General features: G+C 42.2%; 1 protein-coding gene across 4 annotated transcripts in view; it reads right to left on the reverse strand.

Annotated features, from left to right (window-relative positions):
• myo10 (myosin X) overlaps positions 1-24267 on the reverse strand; it is a 333744-nt gene that overhangs the window by 98219 nt on the left and 211258 nt on the right. For all 4 annotated transcript variants that reach the window (XM_087987033.1, XM_043689681.2, XM_087987034.1 and 1 more), the window contains 4 exons: positions 22807-22913; positions 22291-22503; positions 11152-11188; positions 7355-8254 (listed from right to left, as the gene is read on the reverse strand). In XM_087987033.1, the coding sequence (XP_087843159.1) occupies positions 7355-8254; positions 11152-11188; positions 22291-22503; positions 22807-22913 (1257 nt within the window). The remainder of the gene's footprint in view (positions 1-7354; positions 8255-11151; positions 11189-22290; positions 22504-22806; positions 22914-24267) is intronic.

Genomic DNA, 24267 nt, shown 5'->3' on the forward strand with positions numbered 1-24267 from the left:
GGACATAAGGGGCAACTTTTTCACGCAGAAGGTGGTACGTGTATGGAATGAGCTGCCAGAGGAAGTGGTGGAGGCTGGTACAATTGCAACATTTAAGAGGCATTTGGATGGCGATATGAATAGGAAGGGTTTGGAGGGATATGGGCCAGGTGCCGGCAGGTGGGACTAGATCGGGTTGGGACCTCTGGTCGGCATGGACGGGTTGGACCAAAGGGTCTGTTTCCATGCTGTACATCTCTATGACTCTATAAATGTGTTGCATAGTTTTAGCAAAACCTCCCTACTTTTTAAACTCCACTCCCTTGAACTAAAAGTCAGCACCCCATTTGTATTCGCTATTACCTGCTGTCTAGACATGTAAAATTTGTGATTTATGCAAGACGACTGGTAAATTATCACGTGCTGTAGTTTTCTACAGTCGTTCTCCATTTAATTAATATTCAGTTTCTCTTCTTTCCATTTTCCCCACAATGTATTCCATGTGCCAAGTTTGTATCCATTTGCTTAACCTGTAGTTATCTTGTTTTCATTCCCAGCCCATGCCTTCCCATCCAGAATTGGAATTAGATTTTAAAATCAAGTGTACTCATGTTTAGGAATACATGAGTACAATAAAACCTGTACAAAGTCACAATTCTCTGGTGCCATCTTTGTTTATTTTTTAATTCTGGTTTTGTAACCAACAGCAGAAATCAAAGAACACTAATTGGTAAGAAAAGCATCAGATCTTAAAGTCTAAGTCTTATCTCCATAAAGGTGTTTGGAAACACTCGTGTAGGCACCTGGGCCTAGCCACAAACTACTTGGAGTCCTGGTCAGACTGCAAGATTTGCATGGATCGCCTGGAGGAGCTGCTGTGTCTGAATGTGAAGGAGTTTTGCCACAGTTGCCAAGTATATCTGGTTTGTTTGCGTCATCTGCAAACTTAGCTATAGTACGTTCACTTTCCTCATCCAAATCATCTACGTATATTGTCAATAATCGTGGCCAGACCACTGACCCCTGTGGCACTCCACCAGTCTCAGACTGCCATCCTGAAAATGCTCCCCTTATCCCAGCTCTACCAATGCTTATTTACTATCCATTTCTCTAGCCATGCTTATATGTTACCTTCAATGCCATTAGTTCTCATCATATTAAATAGCCTCATGTGTGTCTCCTTTTCAAATGCCTTCTGAGAATGTAATTATGTTACATCCAAACCGTCCCCATTATTATCCTGCTTGTTCCCATCCCAAAGAATTCTAAGAAACTTGTCAGGTATGATTTCCCCTTTGTGAAGCAATGTTGACCCTGCTTGATCGTATTATGGTTTTCTAGTCTTTGCAATTACATCCTTTTTGATAGGCTCTTAACATTTTTCCAATAACAGATATTAAACTAACTGGCCTACAGTAATGTGATTTTTTTTAAGTCTCCTTCCCTTTCTTAAAGAAAGGTTTTACACTGACAGTTTTCCGATCCTCTCTGGGGCTTTGAGAATCTAAGGATTGTTGGAAGATTATTACCATTATCAATGCAAAGTATTTATTCAACTCTTCTGCCATTTTCTTGTTACCCATTATTATTTCCCCATTCTCATCCTCCCAAGGGCCACTTTCTTCCTTTTCATCTGCTTAAAGAAGCCCTTCCTCTCAGTCTTTATTTGCAAGTTTATCCCACTTTGTTTTTTGGCTGTCTTTAGTTGGTTTGTAAAACAAATCTCTATCTTCTGAATTATTACTAATATTTGCTACTTTGTATTCTTTTCTCTTTCAATTTGATTATATCTCTAATTTCCATTGTTAACCATAACTGGCTTATCTTCTTCCTAGAATCCACTTTCTCACTGTTGTGAGCCACAATCTATTCTCTTTAACACCTGCCATTGTTCCTTTGTTTTTGCTGATAAAGTCTTTTCCTAGTCTACTCCAACTAGCTCTGCCCTCATTCCTTCGTAATTAACCTTATTCAAGTTTAGCACAGTTGTTTCGGACCCAATATTCTTCCTCTCAAGCTGAATCCTGAACTCTTCTGTAATATGGTCACCATTTCAAGGGGCATGGATAGGGTAAATAGGCAAAGTCTTTTCCCTGGGGTCGGGGAGTCCAGAACTAGAGAGCATAGGTTTAGAGTGAGGGGGGAAGATATAAAAGAGACCTACGGGGCAATTTTTTCACACAGAGGGTGGTAGGTGTATGGAATGAGCTGCCAGAGGAAGTGGTGGAGGCTGGTACAATTGCAACAGTTAAGAGGCATTTGGATGGGTATTTGAATAGGAAGGGTTTGGAGGGATATGGGCCGGGTGCTGGCAGGTGGGACTAGATTGGGTTGGGATATCTGGTCGGCATGGACGGGTTGGACCGAAGTGTCTGTTTCCATGCTGTACATCTGTATGACTCTGTGACATGGAAAGAGGACATTTGGCCCAATAAGTCCACACCGACCCTCCGAAGAGAATCCCACCCAGACCATTCCCCATTACTCTACATTTCCCATGACTAATGCACATTTCCCATGACTAATGCACATTTCCCATGACTAATGCACATTTCCCATGACTAATGCACATTTCCCATGACTAACCTGCACATCCTTGAACACTGTGGGCACTTTACCATGATCAATTCATCTAATCTGCATATCTTTGGACTGTGGGAAGAAACCGTAGCACCCAGAGAAAAACCAACCAGATACAGGAAGAATGCGCAAACTCCACACAGACACACACAATGAGGTTGGAATCAAACCCGGGTCCCTGGCGCTGCAAGGCAGCAGTGCGAATCACTGAGCCACTATGCTGCCATATTCGTTTGCTCTGTTAGCAGATATTTCCCTTCCAAACTCTCTCTTCCACCCTCATCAAATCATAGCTCTTTCTATAGCTCACGTTAGATTTACAAGGATGTTGCCAGGGTTGGAGGATTTGAGCTACAGGGAGAGGCTGAATAGGCTGGGGCTGTTTCACCTAGAGTATCGGAAACTGAGGGGTGACCTTAGATATGTTTATAAAATCATGAGGGGCAATGGATAGGATAAATAGACGAAGTCTTTTCCCTGGGGTGGAGGAGTCCACTACTCAAGAGCATAGGTTTAACGTAAGGGGGAAAATTTTATAAGGGACCTGAGGGGCAATTTTTTTCACGCCAGAGGAAGTGGTGGAGGCTGGTACAATTGCAGCATTTAACAGCATCTGGATGGGTATATGAATAGGAAGGGTTGAGAGAGATATGGGCCCTCTAAGTGCTGGCAAATGGGACTCGATAAGGTTGGGATATCTGGTTGGCATGGATGGGTTGGACCGAAGGGTCTGTTTCCGTGCTGTACATCTCAATGACTCTCTGTTATTACCCCAACACTGAGCTCCTATCTTATGCATAGTTTTTTATATTACTCCTTACCAAAAGCCTTCTGGAAATCCAAATATATCACATCAATTGGTTTCTCTTTAATAACTCTACGTTATATTTTCAAAGAACTCAAGCAAATTTTGACAAACAAAATTTCTCTTTCACAAAGCCACATTGACTCTGAATGCATTAAGCTTTTTTTAAAAAATGTCTTGCTATTTGTTCCTTCAGAATGTCTCTAAAATTTTCCTAATGACTGAAGTCAGGTTAACTTAACACTGCCTGGCAGAGTAACGCAAAGAATCTCAGAATCCCTAATGCAGATAGAGACCATTCAGCCCATCGAGTTGGTATAGACCAACTCTCTCAAAAATCTCTCTCAATGGATTGGATTCCCCTAACCCTCAATTTACAGAGGCTAATCCACCTAGCTTGCACATCTGTGGACACTATGGAGCAATTCAGCACGGTCAAACCACCTAACTTGCACATTTTAAGGCAATGGGTGCAAAGAGGAGCACCTGGTGAAAAGCCACACGGTCACAGGGAGAATTTGCCCGCTCCATACAGACAGTCACCCAAAGCTGGAATCAAACCTGGGTCCCTGGCACCATGAGGCATCAGTACTAACCACTGTGCCACCCAAAGGTTTAGGCGGTTTTGTCATTATTAAAATGATGGAAGGTGTCAGTGTTATCAGGCAAAACTCGCTGAGCAATAATCTTGGCTACTGAGCTCTCGGCCCTTTTACAGTCTTGGTTAAAACATGCATTTAAAAAAACTGAATTCCAGAAATGATGTCAGAGTGACTGCCCTTGGTCTTTTTGACCGAGCGTGGTATCGATGGGCTCTAACAAAAACGGGAATTGTGGGAGAACTCTCTGCTCGTTGGAATCATATCTGGCACTAACAAAGATGGTTGTAGTTCTTTAATATAATACCTCAGAGTAAATGATCCCCATGGAAATAAAGTCATAAGTCTAATGGAATGTTGGCATCCGTTAAGACCAATCTGAAATACTGGGAGCAGTTTTGATTCCCCTAACTTGAGGAAAGCTATAATTTTGAGGCAGTTCAGAGAAAGTTCATGAGATAATCCCTGGTATTGAAAGAGTGCCTCACAAGCCAAGGCTAAACAAATTGTGATTGTCCTCACTGGAACGTAGAAGAATGAAAAATGATTGCATTAAACATATAAGAACCTTAACAGGCTTGACAGGGTAAATGCTGAGAGAGAAAAAAAAACCAAAACAAATGTGCTGAGAGGCTGTTTCTCCTCATGGGACAGTCTAGGACGAGAGGGCATACTCTCATAATAAAGGGGCACCAATTTAAAACTGAGGTAAAGACATCATCTGATGTCTTTGTACTCCTTGCTGCAGAGAGCTGTCGGGGGCAGAGTCTTTGTACATATTTAAGGCTGAGACAGACAAATTCTGGATCAGCTAGGGAATCAAAAGTTACAGGAAAACAGCAGGAAAATAGATCTGAGCAATGTGGATAAACCATGATCCTATCAAATGAGAGACGGTTCGGGAGGTCGACCAGCCTACTCCTGTTTCTATGGTCTTATGATCTGTGCCCTTGTCCACATTGGGAGTGAGAATCTCACATCGTTTTGACAAGAGCACTGGCCAGGGCTGCTTCTAAGCTAAATACTGGATCTCAGTGACTGCTCAACCTGGCTACAGGCCAAATTTGACAGAATTGACCTTAGAGGTCCAATGGTCTCCAGAAACATACTGTGCAGGTAACTCTTTCCACTGCACTGCATCCCACCCCAACCTCAATGTGCCACATGTCTGCAAGTTGAACTCTGAGCTAGAGTTTGAGCAGACATTTGGTGAGTGACTTCTAATAGACTAGTGGTGACCCTTGAGAATGGTGTTAAGATCTCAATTGTTCACTACATTCATTAGTGATTCTGATAATGGGGTCAACAGCTGCAGATCCAATATTATCAGTGGCACAAGGATATATAGCATTAACGGCAGTGCAGACAGAAGTGTGAAACTATAAACTGATGCTTCCAGTTTAAGCACTGGGGCAAAATTGCGACAAATGATTTTAATTTAAAAAAATGTAAAGTCATCCACTTTGAACCTAAAATAAACATAATGGCATTTTCCAAATGGGTGAATGGAGGTCCAAAAAGCCCGAGAGGTCCAGGTACACAGTTTTACGAGAGGTTGAAAAATCATTGTTCTACAATACAGCACACTCATTAGACCGTAACCTGGTACACTCTGAACAATTCTGACAACCATATCTTAGCAAGGAAATATTAGCCCTAATTTTGGTTGTTCCAGAATCAGCTTAATGAGCCATCAAAAGTAGTGTAACATATGCTCTCATCTGATCTCACCAATCCTCTGGGCTGCAAAGCTCTCAGAGATGGTGGGATGTCGACCAACCAGAGAGTGTGTGCCATAAGTTTACTAGAATGAAACCTAGACTGCATTAGTTAAGATAAATAGAGAGATTAATTAAAAGAGAAAGAAAAGATTTTCATTTATACAGTAACTAATGATAACTGGTCATCTAAGAAGACCTCACAATCAATACAGTACCTTTGAAGGTCACCACTGTTATAACAAAGTAAATGCAGCAGCAAATGTATGCTTGGCAAATTGCTGCCACCAACAATGATGGTGGCTCAGTGGTTAGCACTGCTGCCTCACAGCACCAGGGACCCATGTTCAATTCCAGCCTTGGGCGACTGTCTGTGTGGAGTTTGCACATTCTCCCCGTGTCTGCTTGGATTTCCTCTGGGTGCTCCGGTTTCCTCCCAATTTAGCATGGCCAATTGTCCTGAGATGTGCAGGTCAGATGAATTGGCCAGGCTAAATTGCCCATAGTGTTAGGTGCATTAGTCAGAGGGAAATGGGTCTGGGTGGGTTGATCTTCGGAGGGTCGGTGTGGATTTGTTGGGCCGAAAGGCCTGTTTCCACTCTGTAGGGAATCTAATCTAGTGATCAAATAATCTTTTTTTTAGTGATGTTGATTGATGAATACGTATTGAGGAGAAACACTAAGTTCCTCTTCATAATAGCAATTTTATTATGTCTACTTGAGAAAGCAGAAGGGGCCTCAGTTTAAATCGAATTTAAAATACAACCCTCTGACAGGAAGTGCAGCTCTCCTTTAGCACTGTGTTGAACCACTAGTCTCGATTATTTTCTTCATGCCCTTGAGTAGGATTCAATCTGCCACCGACTAAATTAGTGCCGACTCAATGAACACAACCAATTGGGCTATCAATCGATACTAGATTTTAAAAAAATTATAACCAAGATTGATAGATTTTTGTTTGCTAAAGTATTGAGAGAGAGTTTGGTTGCAGATCAGTTACAATTTCATTGATTGATATGAAAATTTGAAATGACTTCCATTTGATCCTAAGCTTATTTAATTATATTTTCAACTTCAAAAGAAAAACCTAATCCAATAATAACAAAGGCAAATATTATGAAAGATTATATGATGTACCTAATGTGCACGGTGATATACTTGTGCCCAAATCACTCCTTGCAATATTTAAAGCAGGTTAATGAAATTCCAAGACAACCAAGTTTTAGGGATTTGGGCAGTTTGGCAGAAATATGATAACATTTCAGTGTTTTTTTGTAAGTACTCTCAACTTAAATTCCAAAGCATCCATTAGAAGATATCATTGTTTTCTGAAATATAATCCTGGAGGCCAAGTGGAGCTTTGTCTGAGTAGAGCTCTGATTAAATCAGTAATCGCTTACTCTTCTATTGTCAACTGCCATCCACAATCCGTCACTGCACATTGCTTCAGGATTTCCGGGATGTCACACTGACTAGTATACACACCGCTATCATTTGCATTAGCTGCAGAGCTACAACTTCCTATCATAACCACGAGCATACTAAAACGATAAAAAATCTGAACACTACTGAGAATGGAATGTGACAGTCAAGACTTTTTCAAAATTGGGTTCCTTAGCATACTGACCATATGATATTATTCATTGATCAAATAGGATACATAAGTTACTCACTGATGACTGTGGCCCTTCGGAACTTAATCTATATTCTCCAGAGCTATTGTAGGCTCCTGCAGAAGAATAATAGGGATACTCTGGTGACCACTGGCTACTGCGAGGATTTGAAAAGGCTCCACTGCTGCCAGATATAGTGGTTCCATCTTTATAATCATCCTGATCAAAATCAGATTCTTCATCTGGAGGAATGAGCTCAACAGGGTCCTCCTGTCCATCATCTGCTTGCTCAGGTATGCAGTCGGTAGAGTCACTGATTGTGGGTTTTCTGTAGCTTTTTGGATCTGAAGCAGTGATAGCCAGAACATGATTCTCATCACTCGCAATCATAGTTGCCATCGTTTCATTCATGTAAGGGTCCTCTTCTGAAGAGTCATCACTTGTCCGAATTCCACTCATCCGTTGATCAGAATGGCTGTGCTCACTAGGATTTGGTGAGTCCTTCAGTGCATCCTCATCAGCATCAAAGCCCTCATCTTTCTCTTCTTCAGGGTAAGGTTGACCAGAATTGAAGACAGGCTTTCCGGAAGGATCAGGTACGGTTGAGGTATATAATGTAATTTGGCTGTCGACAGAAAGAGTCCGTTCAATATTGCGGACACATTCATCAATTTCATCGAAGTTCAGGGATTCCAAAAACTCCTGAGCTGCTTTGCACGCTTCATCCTCCAATCTCTTTAACTCCTCATCTCGAAGTTGCTGTAGTTGTACAAGGGACATCTTGGTGAGGGTTGATTCATGGCGTTCCTTCTGGCGTTGAAGCTCTTCAATTTCTCTCTCAAGACGCAGAATCTCCTGGACTTGTCCATTCTCTTGCTTTTCTAGCTGAGCATTCTGTACTGCTTTTGTCTGAGCCTCTAGAATGGTTGCTTGCTCTTGTTGCCTCTGGATTTCTTCTGCCTACAATTGCAAAATGAAAGATAAAATGAAAGACATTCATTAAACAAACCAGAAACACCAAAGAAGTAAGAATTCAAAATATTCCATGATCTTCCACCACATATTCTTTCTATGGGAGAAAGTGAGGATTGGAGATCAGAGTCAAGAGTGTGTTGCTGGAAAAGCACAGCAGGTCAAGCAGCATCCAAGGAGCAGGAAAATCGACGTTTTGGGCAAGAGCCCTTCATCAGGAATCCTCAAAGTGATTTAGGGTTGGGAACTGCAGAATGAGGTTGAAGATATGACAATACGTATTGAACACAGGAATGTACAATGGATCATAGTTAGAACAGACAAATGTGTGAGAGTGAAGCATCTGCAGAGAAATAGAGGCACAGCTGAAGACAAGAGTTTAAAATCACAGCAAAGCATAAGAAACCAGTGGAGGTTTGACCAAAATTAATGGCAATGCGTGCTCAGACTAGGGTGCAGATGAGAAGTGGTAAAGATCTGGAATATGCAGACTGGAGCTGTGAAGCCTTGGAAAGTTTGTGTCTTACGTTGACAAAGCCATTGACATTATCCCATCTTTTTCACAGCACAGGATCTCAAAGTAACTGCAGCAAACATTTCTCTGAGTTTAATCATGTGATGTGAGAGTAGATTAGATTAGATTACTTTTTGATTAGATTACTTACAGTGTGGAAATAGGCCCTTCGGCCCAACAAGTCCACACCGACCTGCCGAAGCACACCCATCCAGACCCTACGTTTACCCCTGCACCTAACACTACAAGCAATTTAGCATGGCCAATTCAACTAACCTGCACATTTTTGGACTGTGGGAGGGAACCGGAGCACCCGGAGGAAACCCACGCAGACACAGGGAGAATGTGCAAACTCCACACAGTCAGTCGCCTGAGGCGGGAACTGAATCCGGGTCTCTGGCGCTGTGAGGCAGCAGTGCTAACCACTGTGCCACCGTGCCGCCCACTGTAACTGGCTGGACCAACATTTACAGCCCACAGCTAATTGTTCCAGGGAAGTTGCCTTCTTAGATGTTTGGAATAAGTGTGGTTAGTTAGGGAGTTCCGTTGATTTTGACCTAGAGACAGTGAAAAAATGGCCACATAATTTCATCGAGGAGAAAGTGAGGACGACAGATCCTGGAAACCAGCACCACACTCTCGACACAATTTCATGTCAGCAAGGTCTATGATTTGCAGGGTAACTTGCCGGTGATGTCTGCATGCTGCCCTTGCCTTTCTAAGTGGTAGATGTCACAGGTTTGGAAAATACTGAGTCTTGGTGAGTTATTGCAGTGCATCTTGTAGATGGTACACAACACTACCACTGTGAATGTTGTGCAGGGGGTGAATGTTGAGATGGTAGATGACATGCCAATCAAGCAGATTGCTTTGCTATGGATGTTATTGAACTTCTTGAGTGATGTTGGAAATGCTCCCACTCAGGCAAGTGACAAGAATTCCATCAAGTCTTGACTTCCTTTGCAAATGGTGAGACATTCCACAATGAAAATGAGTTACTTTCAACAGAGTATTTATATAGTTGGCCCAGTTCAATTTCTGGTCAATAGTAATCCTTAGGATGTTGAAGCTGGTAATTGTGTGGCACAAATATTGAACACAGTGCATTCATCAGTGAACAACCACTCTTGATGTTATGAAGAAGGGAATGAAATGTCTGAAAATAGTTGGGTCTAAGACACAACCCTGAAGAAGTCCTGCAATATGTTAGAAGGCTGAACTGAGTGACTTCCAACAACCACACCTATCTTCCTTTGTGCTCATCATAACTTGGAGAAATTTCCAATTCTCATTGTCTCGGGGGCTCCTTGATGACATCCTCAGTCAAATGCCTTGTTGTCAAGGACAGTCACTCTCACCTTGTAATGGGCAGATCAAAGCCAGTTGGTACTGCTGTGTATAACTTCACATTTTTGATAGGTTAACGATTAATGCCATTTTCCAGCATGTTTCTATTACAGATTGTACTGTTTGGAAATACAACAGCATTGTGAGCCCCCTGAAACCAAATGGACTGCAACGTTTCAAGTTGCCAGCTGACCACCACCTTCAAGGACATATAGGGATGTAGAATAAAGGCTGACCCAGTCAGTGGAATCTCTCACCCATGAATGAATTGAGTAAAAATTTCAATGACAGTAACCAATACTCAAGCAAACAGAAACCCCACTTTAATTACAGCTGTTTTTAAACACAGCACAAAATATATATTGAGTAGTGCTTACAAGCAGGAAAAAATTGATTCAGGCAGAAGCATACAGTTGAAAAGCTTGACAACTAAGTTTGTGATTTTTTTAGTTTGTATTAATACTAACATCAGTAGAAAATCATAAATTATTAATTGCAAACTTTTTCTTATATTAGAGTTGCAATTCTGAAACAAAGGAGGCCATTCTATTGCTACAGGAACCTCTTCCACCCCAGGTTATTTTTTTTTTCCAAATCACATGCTTTACCATTTCTAAATCTGGTTAAATACATGAACATGAACGGGAGCAACATGCTAAGCTACAAGCCATATTTTAATTTATAGCCCTCAGCATGAAAGGACACAAGCGTTCCACAGTTTAAAAAAAAATGACACTTTTGTTGGTAAGAAGTTGACTATGACAGTGCGAGAGAAAGGCCGTTAAGGTCTTATCTGTAGAATTCTTTCAAAAAGAACATGTAGTCCTGTAATTCACCTTTGCTGACACGTCATGTTGAACTTCAGCAAAGCCATTTTGCAAAATGCATCCAATTAAAACAAAGAGAACAGGAAAAAGAAACATAAGACGATAGCGCCAAAGTTTGTGTCAAATGGTCTGAAAAAATAATGAATTTGATTTTTCGAAACCATTCAGGGAAAATGAAGCAAGAGATTATTTGTTACCTGTTGCATGCGTTCTGCTTCTCGGTTCTGCCTTTCCCTGCAAAAGACACATTTAAGAATTAAACAAAGTATCAACAAAATATTTAAAAGTTCTTGCTTGGTTGAGGGATTGCTGCCCAAAATTGCAATTTTGAGTTAATTACATGGATGGAAAACTTAAGGAGTCAAAAGATGCACACATTTGAAAACAAGCTCAGGACTGTGTTGCATGGTTAGCACACACCTACTCCTTCAGATGCTGATCACCATGCAAACTTCACACTACCTGCTGACGTAAACAATAGTGGTGTGCAAAGGGGACAAAGAACAGTGCAGCACAGGCGCAGGTCCAGCGGCAGCAAGACTGCGCCAACACCTGATGCTTTTCTAAACGAAAAACTTTTTTGCCTTTATGTGGTCTGTACCCTTCTATTCCTTGTCTACTCATACATGTGTCCTCTTAAACGTTGCTATTGCATTCACCTCCCCCATACCCTCTGGCAGCGCATTCCAGGTACTCCCTATCCTCTATATAAAAAATACCTGTCTCTCTCACCTCTGTTCAACTTTTACTCTAAACCTATGTTTCCAAATAACTGATATTTTTGCTCTGGGAAAAAGACTCCCAACTATCCATTCCTCTCATACTTTTGTAATCTTCTATCAGTTGCCCCATATCCTTCATTATTCAAACAAAAATTAACCAAGTTTGTCCCACCTCTCCTCGTAGCTAATACCCTTCAAACCAGGCAATATTCTGATCTTCTAGTAGTGTGGCAAACAGAACCATATGCAATATTCCAAATATGGCCAAACAAAATTTTATGCAACATGATTGCCAAACTTTTATACTCTGTGCCCTGATTGATGAAGGCAAGCATGTCATATACCCTTCTTGACCATCTTATCCACGTGTATTGCCAATTTCAGGGAACTGTGGACTTCTAAGTCTAGGTCCCTCTGGATGTTGACGCTATTAATGGTTTTGCTATTTATTGCATACTTCCCTCTTCCAAAATGTTCTTCCAGATTAAAGTCCATCTCCCATTCCTCTGCCTAAGTCTCCAGCCTATCTAAATCGTACTGTATCCTCTGGCAATACTCACCATCTGCAGCTTTGCCAATCTTTGTGTCATCCATAAACTTGGCAATTAGGCCACCTCCAACTTCCTTCTGGTCACTTATGTATGTTACAAAACAATGGCAGCCCCAGCACTGATCCCCACAGAACACCACCAGTCACAGATCTCCAGTCAGAAAGACATCCTTCCAACACTACTCTGTCTTCTATCACTAAGCCAGTTCTGCATGCATCTTACACGCTCACCATTGATCCTATGTGACTTCACCTTTTGTACCAGCCTTCCAGGATGGATCTTGTCAAAAGCCTTCTGGAAGTCCATCTAGACAACAGTTACCATGTAGCTCTCAATATCAATGTCACTTCCTCAAAAAGCTCAATCAGGTTTGAAAGACAGGATCTTTCTCACAAAGTGATGCTGCCTATGCTAAGAAGTCAATTTTTTCCCCAAATGTGAGCAAATCCTCTACCCATGAACCTTCTCCAATAGTTTCCCTACTATAGACTGAAAGACTCACCGGTTTGTAATTTCCCAGATTATCTCTGTTGGCCTTCTTAAATAGGAGAAAAGCATGGGTGGTTCTCCAGTCCTCTGGGACCTCTGCTATGACTGAAGAGAATACCTGCCTCCCTCAGCATTCTGGAATAGATCCCATCAGGTCCTGGGAACTTGTTTACCTTAATGCTTTTCAAAACATCCAACATCGCTTTCTTTTTCATACTGACATGCCCTGGAATATCAACATATCCCTCCAGAGACTCACCATCTTCTATGTCCTTCTCCTTTGTGAATACGGATGCATAGTATTCATGAAGGACCTCACCCATTTCCTCCAGTGCCACGCACGAATTCCTCCCCAGATTTTCCTTAATCCTGGATGTAAGTTTGTTCACTGAGCTGGAAGGTTCATTTATAGACATTTCATCACCATATTAAGTAACATCATCAGTGAGTCGCCAGTGAAGCACTGGTGTTCTGGCCCGCTTTCTTTTCGTGTGTTCAGGTTTTCTCGGGCTGGTGATATAATTGTCTGTGGTGACATCACTTCCTGCATTGGTGATGCCATTTCCTGTTGTTTTTCTCAGAGGGTGATAGATGGGTTCCAAATTGATGTGTTTGTTGATAGATTTCTGGTTGGACTGCCATGCTTCTAGGAATTCTCATGTGTGTCTTTGTTTGGCTTGTCCCAGCATGGATGTATTGTCCTTCCCCTTATGTATGGAAGAATACTAGTGAGAGTGGATATCCATACATGAGGAAGGACACCACTTTGACTGGGACAACACATCCATGCTAGGACGAGCCAAACAGAGGCACGCATGAGAATTTCTAGAAGCATGGCATTTCAATCAGAACTCCATCAACAAACACCGATTTGGATCCCATCTATCACCCTCTGAGAAAAAGAACAGGAAATGGCATCACCACAGGAAATGACATCACCAGCCCAAGGAAACCTGAACACAAATAGAAAGCAGGCCATACCTCCAGTGCTTTACAGGAGGCTCACTATTACAGAGTATGGTGACCAAACGTCTGAAAACGAACCTTCCAGCTCAGCGAGCAAACTTACATCCAGAACCTCAACCGGAGTTATAAATCTTCTCCAAATTCGCTTTCCTTAATCCTGTTTTCCAAAGTCTTTTCATGACCCCTTTTAGCCCCCTTGATTCCTTGCTGGAGTTCTTCTTACTTGTACTCTTCGCTTTTGTAAACCATGTGTATGCCTCTTTTCTCTTTTTGATTAAGCTCTTAAATTACTCCTCATTCAAGTTTTGCGTAGCTTGCCATGCTTACACTTGATTTTAACAGGAACATAGAGTCATCCCAGTCAAAGAGATGTGCACCACGGAAACAGACCTTTCGGTCTAATCCATCCAGGCTGACCAGATATCCCAAATCAATCTTGTCCCATATCCCTTAAACCCTTCCTATTCATATACCCATCCAGATGTCTTTCAAATGCTGCAATTGTACCAACTTCTACCACTTCCTCTCGCAGCTCATTCCATAAACGCACCACCATCTGGGTGAAAACGTTGCCCCTTAGGTCTCTTTTATATCTTTCCCCTCTCACCCTCTAGTTCTGGACTCCCCCGACCCCAGGGAAAAGACTTTGCCTATTTATCCTATCCATGCCTCTCATGATTTTATAAATCTCTATAAGGTCACCCCTCAGCCTCTGACGCTCCAGGGAAAACATCCAAGCCTATTCAACTTCTCCCTATAGCTAAAACCCTCCAACCCTGGCAACATTCTTTTCTAAATTCTTTCAAGTTTCACAATTTCCTTCCAATAGGAAGGAGACCAGAATTGCATGCAATTTTCCAAGAGTGGCAGAACCAATGTCCTGTACAGCCGCAACATGACCACCCAACCCCTGTACTTAATGCTCTGACTAATAAAGGAAAGCATACCAAATGTCTTCTACATTATGTTTTCCACTTTCAAGGAGCTGTGAACCTGCACTCCAAGGTCTCTTTGTTTAGCAACACTTCCCAGAACCTTATCATTAAGTGGAGAAGTCCTGCTCTGATTTACTTTTCCAAAATACAGCACCTCAGAGTTATCTAGATTTGGGGCGGCACGGTGGCTCAGTGGTTAGCACTGTTGCCTCACAGCACCAGGGACCCAAGTTCGATTCCAGCCTTGGGCGACTGTCTGTGTGGAGTTTGCACATTCTCCCAGTGTCTGCGTGGGTTTCCTCTGGATGCTCCGGTTGCCTCCCACAATCCAAAGACGTGCAGGCCATGTGAATAGTGTTTAGGGGAAATGGGTCGGGGTAGGTCTCCTCTTTGGTGGTGTGACTTGTTGGGCCGAAGAGCCTGTTACCATACTGTAGGTAATCTAATCTAAAAATCTAATCATGTGAGGGAACCAATGGTCTAATGAGAGGGAGATACTGAAGAAAGTCAGTGTTAGTTAGGGGAAAAAAGGTGCTCATGAAACTAATGCGATTAAAGGCTGACAAATCCCTATGGCCTGGTAATCTGCATCCTCAAGTACTAAAGGAATTGCCCGAGAAACATGGGATATATTGGTGCTCATCTTTCAAAGTTCTCTGATTGTCAGTTGGCAAATGTTACCCCACTATTTAAAAAAAGAGCAACAGAAAAAGAAAACAGAATTACAGACTAGGTAGCCTAACATCAGTGTTGGGGAAAACGCTACAGTCTATTATATAAAAAAAACAATAACAGGACACTTGGAAAGCATTAAGGAGATTAGACAAAGTATGTGTTAACAAAAATGAAATGGGTCTGGGTGGGTTCCTCTTCGGAGGGTCGGTGTGGACTTGTTGGGCCGAAGGGCCTGTTTCCACACTGTCGGGAATCTAATCGAATCTAAACTCCATCTGCCACTTCTCAGCCGATTGGGATCTTGATCAGATGGGCCATTGTACTCTGAGGTAATCTTCTTCCCTATCCACTAGACCTCCAAATGTCGATGTCATCTGCAAACCTACTAACTATACCTGCTATGTTCACACCCAAGTCATTTATATAAATGACAAAAAGCAGTGGGCCCAGCACCGATCCTTGTGGCACTCCACTCGTCACAGGCCTCCAGTCTCAAAAGCACTACCACCCTCTATTTTTAACCTTTAAGCCAGTTCTGTAGCCAAATGGCTAGTTCTCCCTGTATTCCGTGAGATCTAACCTTGCTAACCAGTCTTCCACGGGGAACCTTCTCTAACACCTTTCTGAAGTCCATATTAATCACATCCACTGCTCTGCCCTCAGCAATCTTTTTTGTTACTTCTTCAAAAAAACTCAATCAAGTTAATGAGACATGATTCCCCGTGCACAAAGTCTTACTGACGATCCCTAATTGGTCCTTACCTTTCTGAATACATGTAAATCCTGTCCCTCAGGATTCTCTCCAACAACTTGCCTGATGTCAGGCTCACCAGTCTATATTTCCCCTGACTTTTCCTTCTCACCTTTGTTAAACAGTGGCACATTAGCCATCCTCCAGTCTTCCAGCACCTCACCTGTGACATTCGATGATACAAATATCTCAGTAAGGGGCCCAGTAATCACTTCTCTAGCTTTCCACAGAGTTCTAGGGTACACCTGATCAGGTCCTGTGGATTTATCCCACTTTCATTCATTCCAAGACATCCAGCACTTCCTCCTCTGTAATATGGACATGTTTCAAGATGTCACCATCTATTTCCCTACATTCTATATCTTCCATGTCCTTTTCCACAGTAAACACGGATGCAACATACTCATTTAGTATCTCCCCCATCTACTTCGGCTCCAGACATAGGCTGCCTTGCTGATCTTTGAGGGGCCCTATTCCTTCCCTAGTTACTCTTTTGTCCTTAATGTATTTATAAAAACCCTTTAGATTCTCCTTAACCCTAGTTGCCAAAGCCATCTCATGTCCCCTTTTTTCCCCTCCTGATTTCTCTCTTAAGTATACTCCTACTGCCATTGTACTCTAAGGTTTCTTGCCATCTCTCCTGTCTAGACTGGAGATATACTTCCTTCTTTTTCTTAACAAAAACCTTAATTTCTCTAGTCATCCAGCATTCCCTACTCCTATCAGCCTTACTTTTCATCTTAACAGGAACATCTGTCTCTGGACTCTCGTTATCTCATTTCTGAAGGCGTCCCATTTTCCAGCCGCCCCTTTATCTGCGAACATCTGCCCCCAATCAGCTTTTGAAAGTTCTTGCCTAATAACGTCAAAAGTAGCCTCCCTCCAATTTAAAACTGCAAATTTTAGATCTGGTCTATCCTTTTCCATTGCTATTTTAAAATGAATAGAATTATTCAAAAGTGCTCCCCCACTGACACCTCAGTCACCTGCCCTGCCTTATTTCCCAAGAGTCGGTCAAGTTTTGCACCTTCTCTAGTAGGTACATCCACATTCCGAATCAGAAAATTTTCTTGTACACACTTAATAAATTCCTCTCCATCCAAACCCTTAATGCTATGGCAGTCCCAGTCTATGTTTGGAAATTTAAAATCCCCTACTATAACCATCCTATAATTTGTACAGATAATTGAGATCTCCTTACAAATTTGTTTCTAAATTTCCAGTTGACTATTAGGGGATCTATAATACAATCCCAATAAGGTGGTCATCCCATTTTTATTTAACAGCTTCAACCAAACATTTCCCTGGATGTATTCCCAGGAATATCCTCCTCAAATACAGCAGTAATACTATCCTTTATCAAAAAACGCCACTCTTCCTCCTCTCTTGTCCCCTTTTTCTATCCTTCCTATGGCATTTCTATCCTGAAACATGAAGCTGCCAGTCCTGTTCATCCCTGAGCTATGTTTCTGTAATTGCTATGATATCCCAATCCCATGTTCCTAACCATGCCCTGAGTTCACCTGTGTTCCCTGTTAGGCCTCTTGCATTGTAGTAAATGTAGTTTAATTTTTCAGTCCTACCTTATTCTCTGCTTTGTTCCTGCCTGCCCAGACTGTTTGAATTGCTCCCTTTAACAACTGTACCAGTCTCAGATTGATCTCTTTCCTCAGTATTTCCCTGGGTCTCACCCCTCCCTCCTTACTTGCTTAAATCCTCCAGAGCAGCTTTTGCTAGTTCTGAGTTTTAATCAACTGGTCTTTAAAAGATTTCCCAAGTGACAGATGTGGATTTACCCTCAAATGGCCAGCCGCAATCTACATTTTCCAGTTCTTGCCTGATATTGTAGCTAGCCAGAAGATATTCCTCAGAAAGAACATGGGGAAAAAGCACCAAAACATAGATAGCATGTTCCAAGTTTCCCAGAGGCCTTGGTGCAGGTGTTGGATCAGAGGAGAGAGATCTTTCTATTTACAACAGAAGAGGAACTTCAAACAAACTCGGAGAAGACAATTTGAGCAAATGACTGGAGCAGTCTTTGCTAATAATATGCATCAAAGGTCTGGATGTGGAGCCATGAACATTTTCAACACAGGTGGTTCAAGTCAGTATTATGCCTTTTAGATGGATTTGTTCAGTGCTATTTCTCTTGCAGAGAGGCGTTGCTAGTGGTGTCAAAATTTCTGCTTCAGAAGCAATGGGTAAAAAGCTTTGAGTTTCTGCAGTCTTATTTATTAGACAAAAGAAGCATGAATGGATGGAGTCAGGCTTACCCAGACCCAGGACTTTAGTTTTGTTTTCAGATTAAGTTGGGATTTTGGGCTGTTGAATAGATATATACAGCTGTCTCTGCTGCAGCTAAAAGCTTGAACAACAATAAAGAAAAAAACAGCACAGGAACAGGCCCTTCTACCCTCCAAGCTTGCACCAATCCAGATCCTCGATCTAATCCTTCCCACCTATCCACTCCACTCTCCCCTCTGACCTATCACCATTACCCCCACCTCCATTAACCTATCGCACTCTCAGCTACCTTCCCCCCCATCCCCCCTCCAGCTCCACCCCCCTCCCATTTATCTCTCCACCCCCGAGGCTTCAGCCTCATTCCTGATGAAGGGCCTTTTGCCCGAAACGTTGATTCTCCTGCTCCTCAGATGCTGACTGACCTGCTGTGCTTTTCCAGCACGACACCCTCAACTCTGATCTCCAGCATCAGCAAAACTCACTTTTGTTTGGCTGAAGTTAAAAGGCCTATTTTGTTGTCATGGCTGAAATTCCACTCAAAAGAATAGGCTCACTCAGCATAAAGGTAGCTGACTCTTCAGAACATGTGCATGCTCAGTGCTCATGAGGAACAGTTGTCAACTCAGTCAGTTGGGAATTTGGCAAAATAAAACCAGAAGACTGACAGAAGTATAGCTGGGGAATTGGAACTGTGTTGACCCTAAAATGCAGCTTAGCAAATACCATGGCACGTTATCAGATGAAATAAGAGAGCAGACAGGTGGCTGGCAACTATTTGGCAGTTTCAGCTAGAGTCTAGACACCTGAATATTCAGGGCAGACAGAAGCACCATGAAATAATTGAATCATAGAATTCCAACTGTGTAGAAGAGGCAATATGGTCCATTGAGTCTGCAAAACCCTCCAAAAGAGATCCCACTGGACCTATCGCATCCCCATAATCTTGCATTTACCATGAGTAATCCACCTAGCTTTCACAACTAAGGGGCAATTTAGCATGGCCAATCTGCTTAACCTGCACATATTTGGATTGTGGGAGGAAACCAGAGCACCTGATGGAAATCCATGCAGGTAGGGGGAGAATGTGAAAACTCAACTGTTACTCAAGGCTGGAACTGAACCCAGGTCCCTGCAGGTACTACCCACTGGGACACGGTGCCATCCAAGTCTAGCTGCTTGATGGAACATCAGAAGTCCTCAAGGGAAAGGGGGTTAAATTTCTCAGGAGGAAAGGAGCGTTTGAAGGGTTGTTCTGATTGACAGACCACTGATACATGGGCGGGTTGCTGAGAGTCGTGGGATGTGTCTTGCTCATGTCTACCATTTGATGTCCAACGTGCAGGTGGCAGTATTCCCATGTTTCTGCAGTCCTTGTCCGTCGAGAGGATAGGTGTCACAGACCTTTGAAGGTGCTGTTAAAAGATCCTCAAGAGTTGTTATGTGTATCTTGTAAATAGTACATACTGCTGCCACTGTGCATCGACAGTTGAGAATGTTCAAGGTGGTGGATGGAGTGCAAGTCAAGAGGCCTGTTACGTCCTGGATTTTGTCAAGTGTTTTGAAAGCTGTCAGGTGTGTGCATTGAGGCTATGGAGACTATTCCATCAGACTCCTGACTTATGCCTTGCAAATGATGTACAGACTTTAGGGAATCAAACGGTCTGTTAGTCACCACAGTAATGTAAGATGATTCAACTGTCCTCTGAAATGGCTTGGAAAGTCATTCAGTTCAAGACAGTTATGGATCAGCAACAACTGTTGACCTTGCAAGCAATGCCCACAGCCCATCAAATACTAAAAAAAAGTTTTGGAATCTCAGGCATTCAAGTGACATGGGAAGCAGACAGTAAAGTGTAGTAGCATCACAAGATCAGCTATAATCATGATAAATGACAGAGCAGGCTGGACAGGTTGTATAGTCTACTCCTGCTTCCATGTCTTGTGTTATTTTCTGGTGTTGCAAGTAACACCGACTACAGCCAAAGGAGTGATGTCTATGCCATGTACAAGAATGATCACTACATGATCAATTGCAATGTTTCCTTGCCCCTTTCTGAAAATGCATTTCTACCTGTTCATGCTGCCTGTCATATTCCAGGCCAGGAGGGTTACAAGCAACTTAAACAAAGCGGCCTTCTTCCAATGCTTGAAGCAGGATAAAGTCATCCAACACATGAACAATACTATAAGCCAAGCGACTTCTCTCATCTCGACAAGTGCCATGTATCAGTCAGCAACTAACTTCCAATTCGCTGATATTCCCTCCCAATAGCATTGATGGGAACACATTTTGCTGCTCAACACATTGTTGCAAGATTAAGATAGGGCAGTAGTTGGATCTTTGGGAACGGGTACCGCACTACCAGTATTAAATCTATGTCAATCAATCACTGGTGGCTCCTTGTAGATTAGGTCCCTCTTCCCCTCTCAGGGTAGGTGCATTGGTGGCTGTACAGACAGGCATGGCTACTGCAGGCTCTGTTACACTTGGGGCAAAGGTGGTCCTAGGAAGGAGTGGGTGGGGCTTTGGTGTGGCAGCGTGCTCCTTTAGTTGTTTTCGCCTGGCTTCCGCTTTTGCTCCAATGACAAATCTCGAGGTACTTGATGCCTTCTCGGATGCTGCTTCTCTACTTTGGATGATCCTGGTTCATTGATTCCCAAGTGTCTGTGGGAACTGAAGCCTTGAGGGAATCACTGAAGTGCTTCCTCTGTCCATGTGGGGCTCACTTGCCATTTCAACACTGACAGTGGATCACCTTCTTGGGGAGTCTTGCACTGGTCACATGGAAAACGAGCCCAGCCCATCATAGCCCATTAAGGATGGTCAGTGCGTCCAGTCTGGGGAGGTTGGCTCAAGGACATCTTACCTTGCAGAGAATACACAGAATCACATGCAGGCAGTGTTGGTGGGACTGCTCCAGTGCCTTGAAGAGTCTGCTGTAGACTGTCCACATCTCAAAGCCGTATGAGAGGGCAAGAACCACCACAAGGTCTAAACCATGACCTTAGTGTAGGATCTGCTCTTGTTCTTGAACGTTATTTTCCTCATGCTGCTGAAGGCTGTGCTACCATACTGGCGGGGTTCTGGATCTCTTCATCAATAACTGCTTTGGTCAGCAGGGCACTGACAAGGTATTGGAAGTGGTGAATGTTCTCTAAGGCATTCCTGTGGACTTTGATGATTAGGGATTCACCCTACAATGCCAGGCCAGATTGTTGGAGAACAGTCATCTTGTGGACGTTCATGGTGAAATCTATATATGTGGTCAACTGCACCACAACGTGGCCAATTTAGTTACTTGCGGCACATGATCCTTTCACTTGTGCTAACAGAGTTACCAACATAGCATGGGGAGGGTCTGATGTGGTGACAATATCACTGGATTAGATCCATGGATCCAGAGCCCCAGGCTAACTATTGAGGGTAACAAGTTTGAATTCCACCATGGTAAATGAAGAATTTAGTGTCCAGTAAAAATCAGGAACTAAAGTTAATTCAGTGGCAACCATACATCGCCAATTGTCGTAAAACTCATTCAACTCAGTGGTTTTGTAACCAGCCAGCAATGCTCAGAGGAACCAGCTTCTTAAAGCACAGTAATAGGAATGTAAGAAAATAGTGCTATAAATATTCAGCAGTATATCAGTAGTAAATCCATAATATAATTAAGATTAGTTTCTCAGTCTTGATGACAGTATTTGGCAAACTATAAATACATCTCAGAATATTTTAAATAGTACCCATGTTACAATGGATTTAAAATGCGTATATTCTGAACTATAACATCAATGCTATTGAATTTATGCTTTTCATGGAAAATTGACTGCCATGTGGGAAGTAGAAAAAACTTCATAATCTCATGTAATTGAAATAAGTTTTCAGCCAATATGAAGCATTGGTAACCATTTACTCAAGTTTCATGGCTTCCCCTTATAAAATACTATTGTTGAAAGTAAGTAAAAGTGCATTTGATAGTAGCTGTGGTAAGGACTTGTATCATACCTTTCTTCCTGCAGTTTGTTTCTTTGCATCTCTTCTTCCTTTATTTTATTTTCAAGTAGTTGTTTATAATGCCTACGTGCCAGCTGACCTCGTCGCTGAGTCTGCAGTATAATTGCGGAATTCCGTATACGTTGGAACCTCTTCCTCCAGAAGAAAGCACGATAATTTTTCTGAATTATAACAACCATGTGAAGAACCTTTTTATACTGTTTCCTATGTGGCATGAGAAAATCGTTTGGTTAAGTACAGTAATATGACAGCACTCAAGTTCATACACATACATATTGCACTTATTTTCTTAAACAAGTCAAAACCAAGTTATTGGAAATGTGTTTTGGAATAATTGAATGATACATCGAGTTTCATGTTACTACAGAAGAAATAATCAAATCAAGTTACTCTGCTTCATTTAGTTAGAACATGGTCTTACTTTACCAATAAAATGTAAGCAAACTCAGGCTAGGCAAATATTATAAAATAAACTTTGCTCTTCCATTCAAAATGTTCATTCCTTACCTTGCTAAATAACCAAGGACAAAAGCCTGTATTATCACAGCAGCTTTGCAAACCTCAATTTCACGTTCTTTTTCCAGCCTGTGCTCAAGAGACTCCCGTATGAAAACCTACATAGAGCATGATAAATGCAAGACATTTGACTCTCCACCAATCAAAAGACAGTTCTGCCTTTGGGTTTGTGTCAGATGGAATAATAGTTATTTCCTGTTATACGTATCACACCATTCTTAGATTTCATGACATAGATTTTGAAAAGACAAAGGGGAATGTTTCATAACTGTTTAATGGGAAACCACTTGAGATTTCTCAGTTATTGTCTGTATCGTAATATTAACTAACTTGCATGTGCATATAGATTGGCTAAATAATTTATATTGACACAATTCAAATTGACTGCAAACCTAAAATAATGTTAGATTGATTTAAAAATATGTATGTCATAATTCATGAAAGGGATTCTGATATCACATAATCGCAAAAAAGCGTTGAAGTACAGGAGGAGGCTCCTTTCACTGTGGGGCAGGACGGTGGCTCAGTGGTTAGCACTGCAGCCTCACAGCGCCAGGGACCTAGGTTCGATTCCAGCCTCAGGCGACTCTCTATGTGGAGTTTGCACATTCTCTCCGTGTCTGCGTGGGTTTCCTCTGGGTGCTCCGGTTTCCTCCCACAATCCAAAGATGTACAGATCAGGTGAACTGGCCATAGTGCTAGGTGCATTAGTCAGAGGGAAATGGGTCTGGGTGGGTAACTCTTCAGAGGGTTGGTGTGGACTTGTTGGGCCGAAAGGCCTGTTTCCACACTGTAGGGAATCTAATCAAATGAGTAACTTTACCAATTGCATTCTCCTGCTTTTTCACCCTGGATACCCTTGCCCAGTACTTCCATCAAAATATTCATTCAAGACTCTTAAATGCATCAACTCAATCTCCCTCCACCACAGCTTCAGGCAGTTAAATTCATACTCAGTCAGTGAAAAGGTTTTCTCCCCATTTCACATTTGCTTGCTTTGGTTCTTGACCCTTTTACAAGTGGGACGTTCCTGCCTATTTATTCTACCCAGCTGCCTTCATGATTTTGAAAACCTCTGCCTTTGTCCTGTTGGCCCTCTTCAAGAACAGCCAAAATTTCTTCAAACTATACTCTTAGCTGAAATGTCACATCACTGGAAGAATTCTTATAAATGACTGCATTCTCTCCCAAGTGCACATTAGGTCATAGAGTCGGAAAGGTCTCTAGGACAGAAACAGACCTTTCGGTCCATTGATTCTGCACCTATCAAAAACAACCACTTACTATTTAAATTCCATTTTCCAGCACTTGACCATTAGGCTTTTATACCTTGGTGTCACAAGTGCACATTTAAACACTTCTAACATGTTATGCAGGTTTCTGCATCTACCATCCTACTGGCAGAGAATTCCACCCTTTGCATGAAAGGTTTCTTCTCTCATCTCCTGTAAA

This window comes from Chiloscyllium plagiosum, unplaced genomic scaffold, assembly GCF_037043375.1.
Source record: "Chiloscyllium plagiosum isolate Xiang-an unplaced genomic scaffold, Cpla_swu_hap1 HiC_scaffold_5, whole genome shotgun sequence".
NCBI lineage: Eukaryota > Metazoa > Chordata > Chondrichthyes > Orectolobiformes > Hemiscylliidae > Chiloscyllium > Chiloscyllium plagiosum.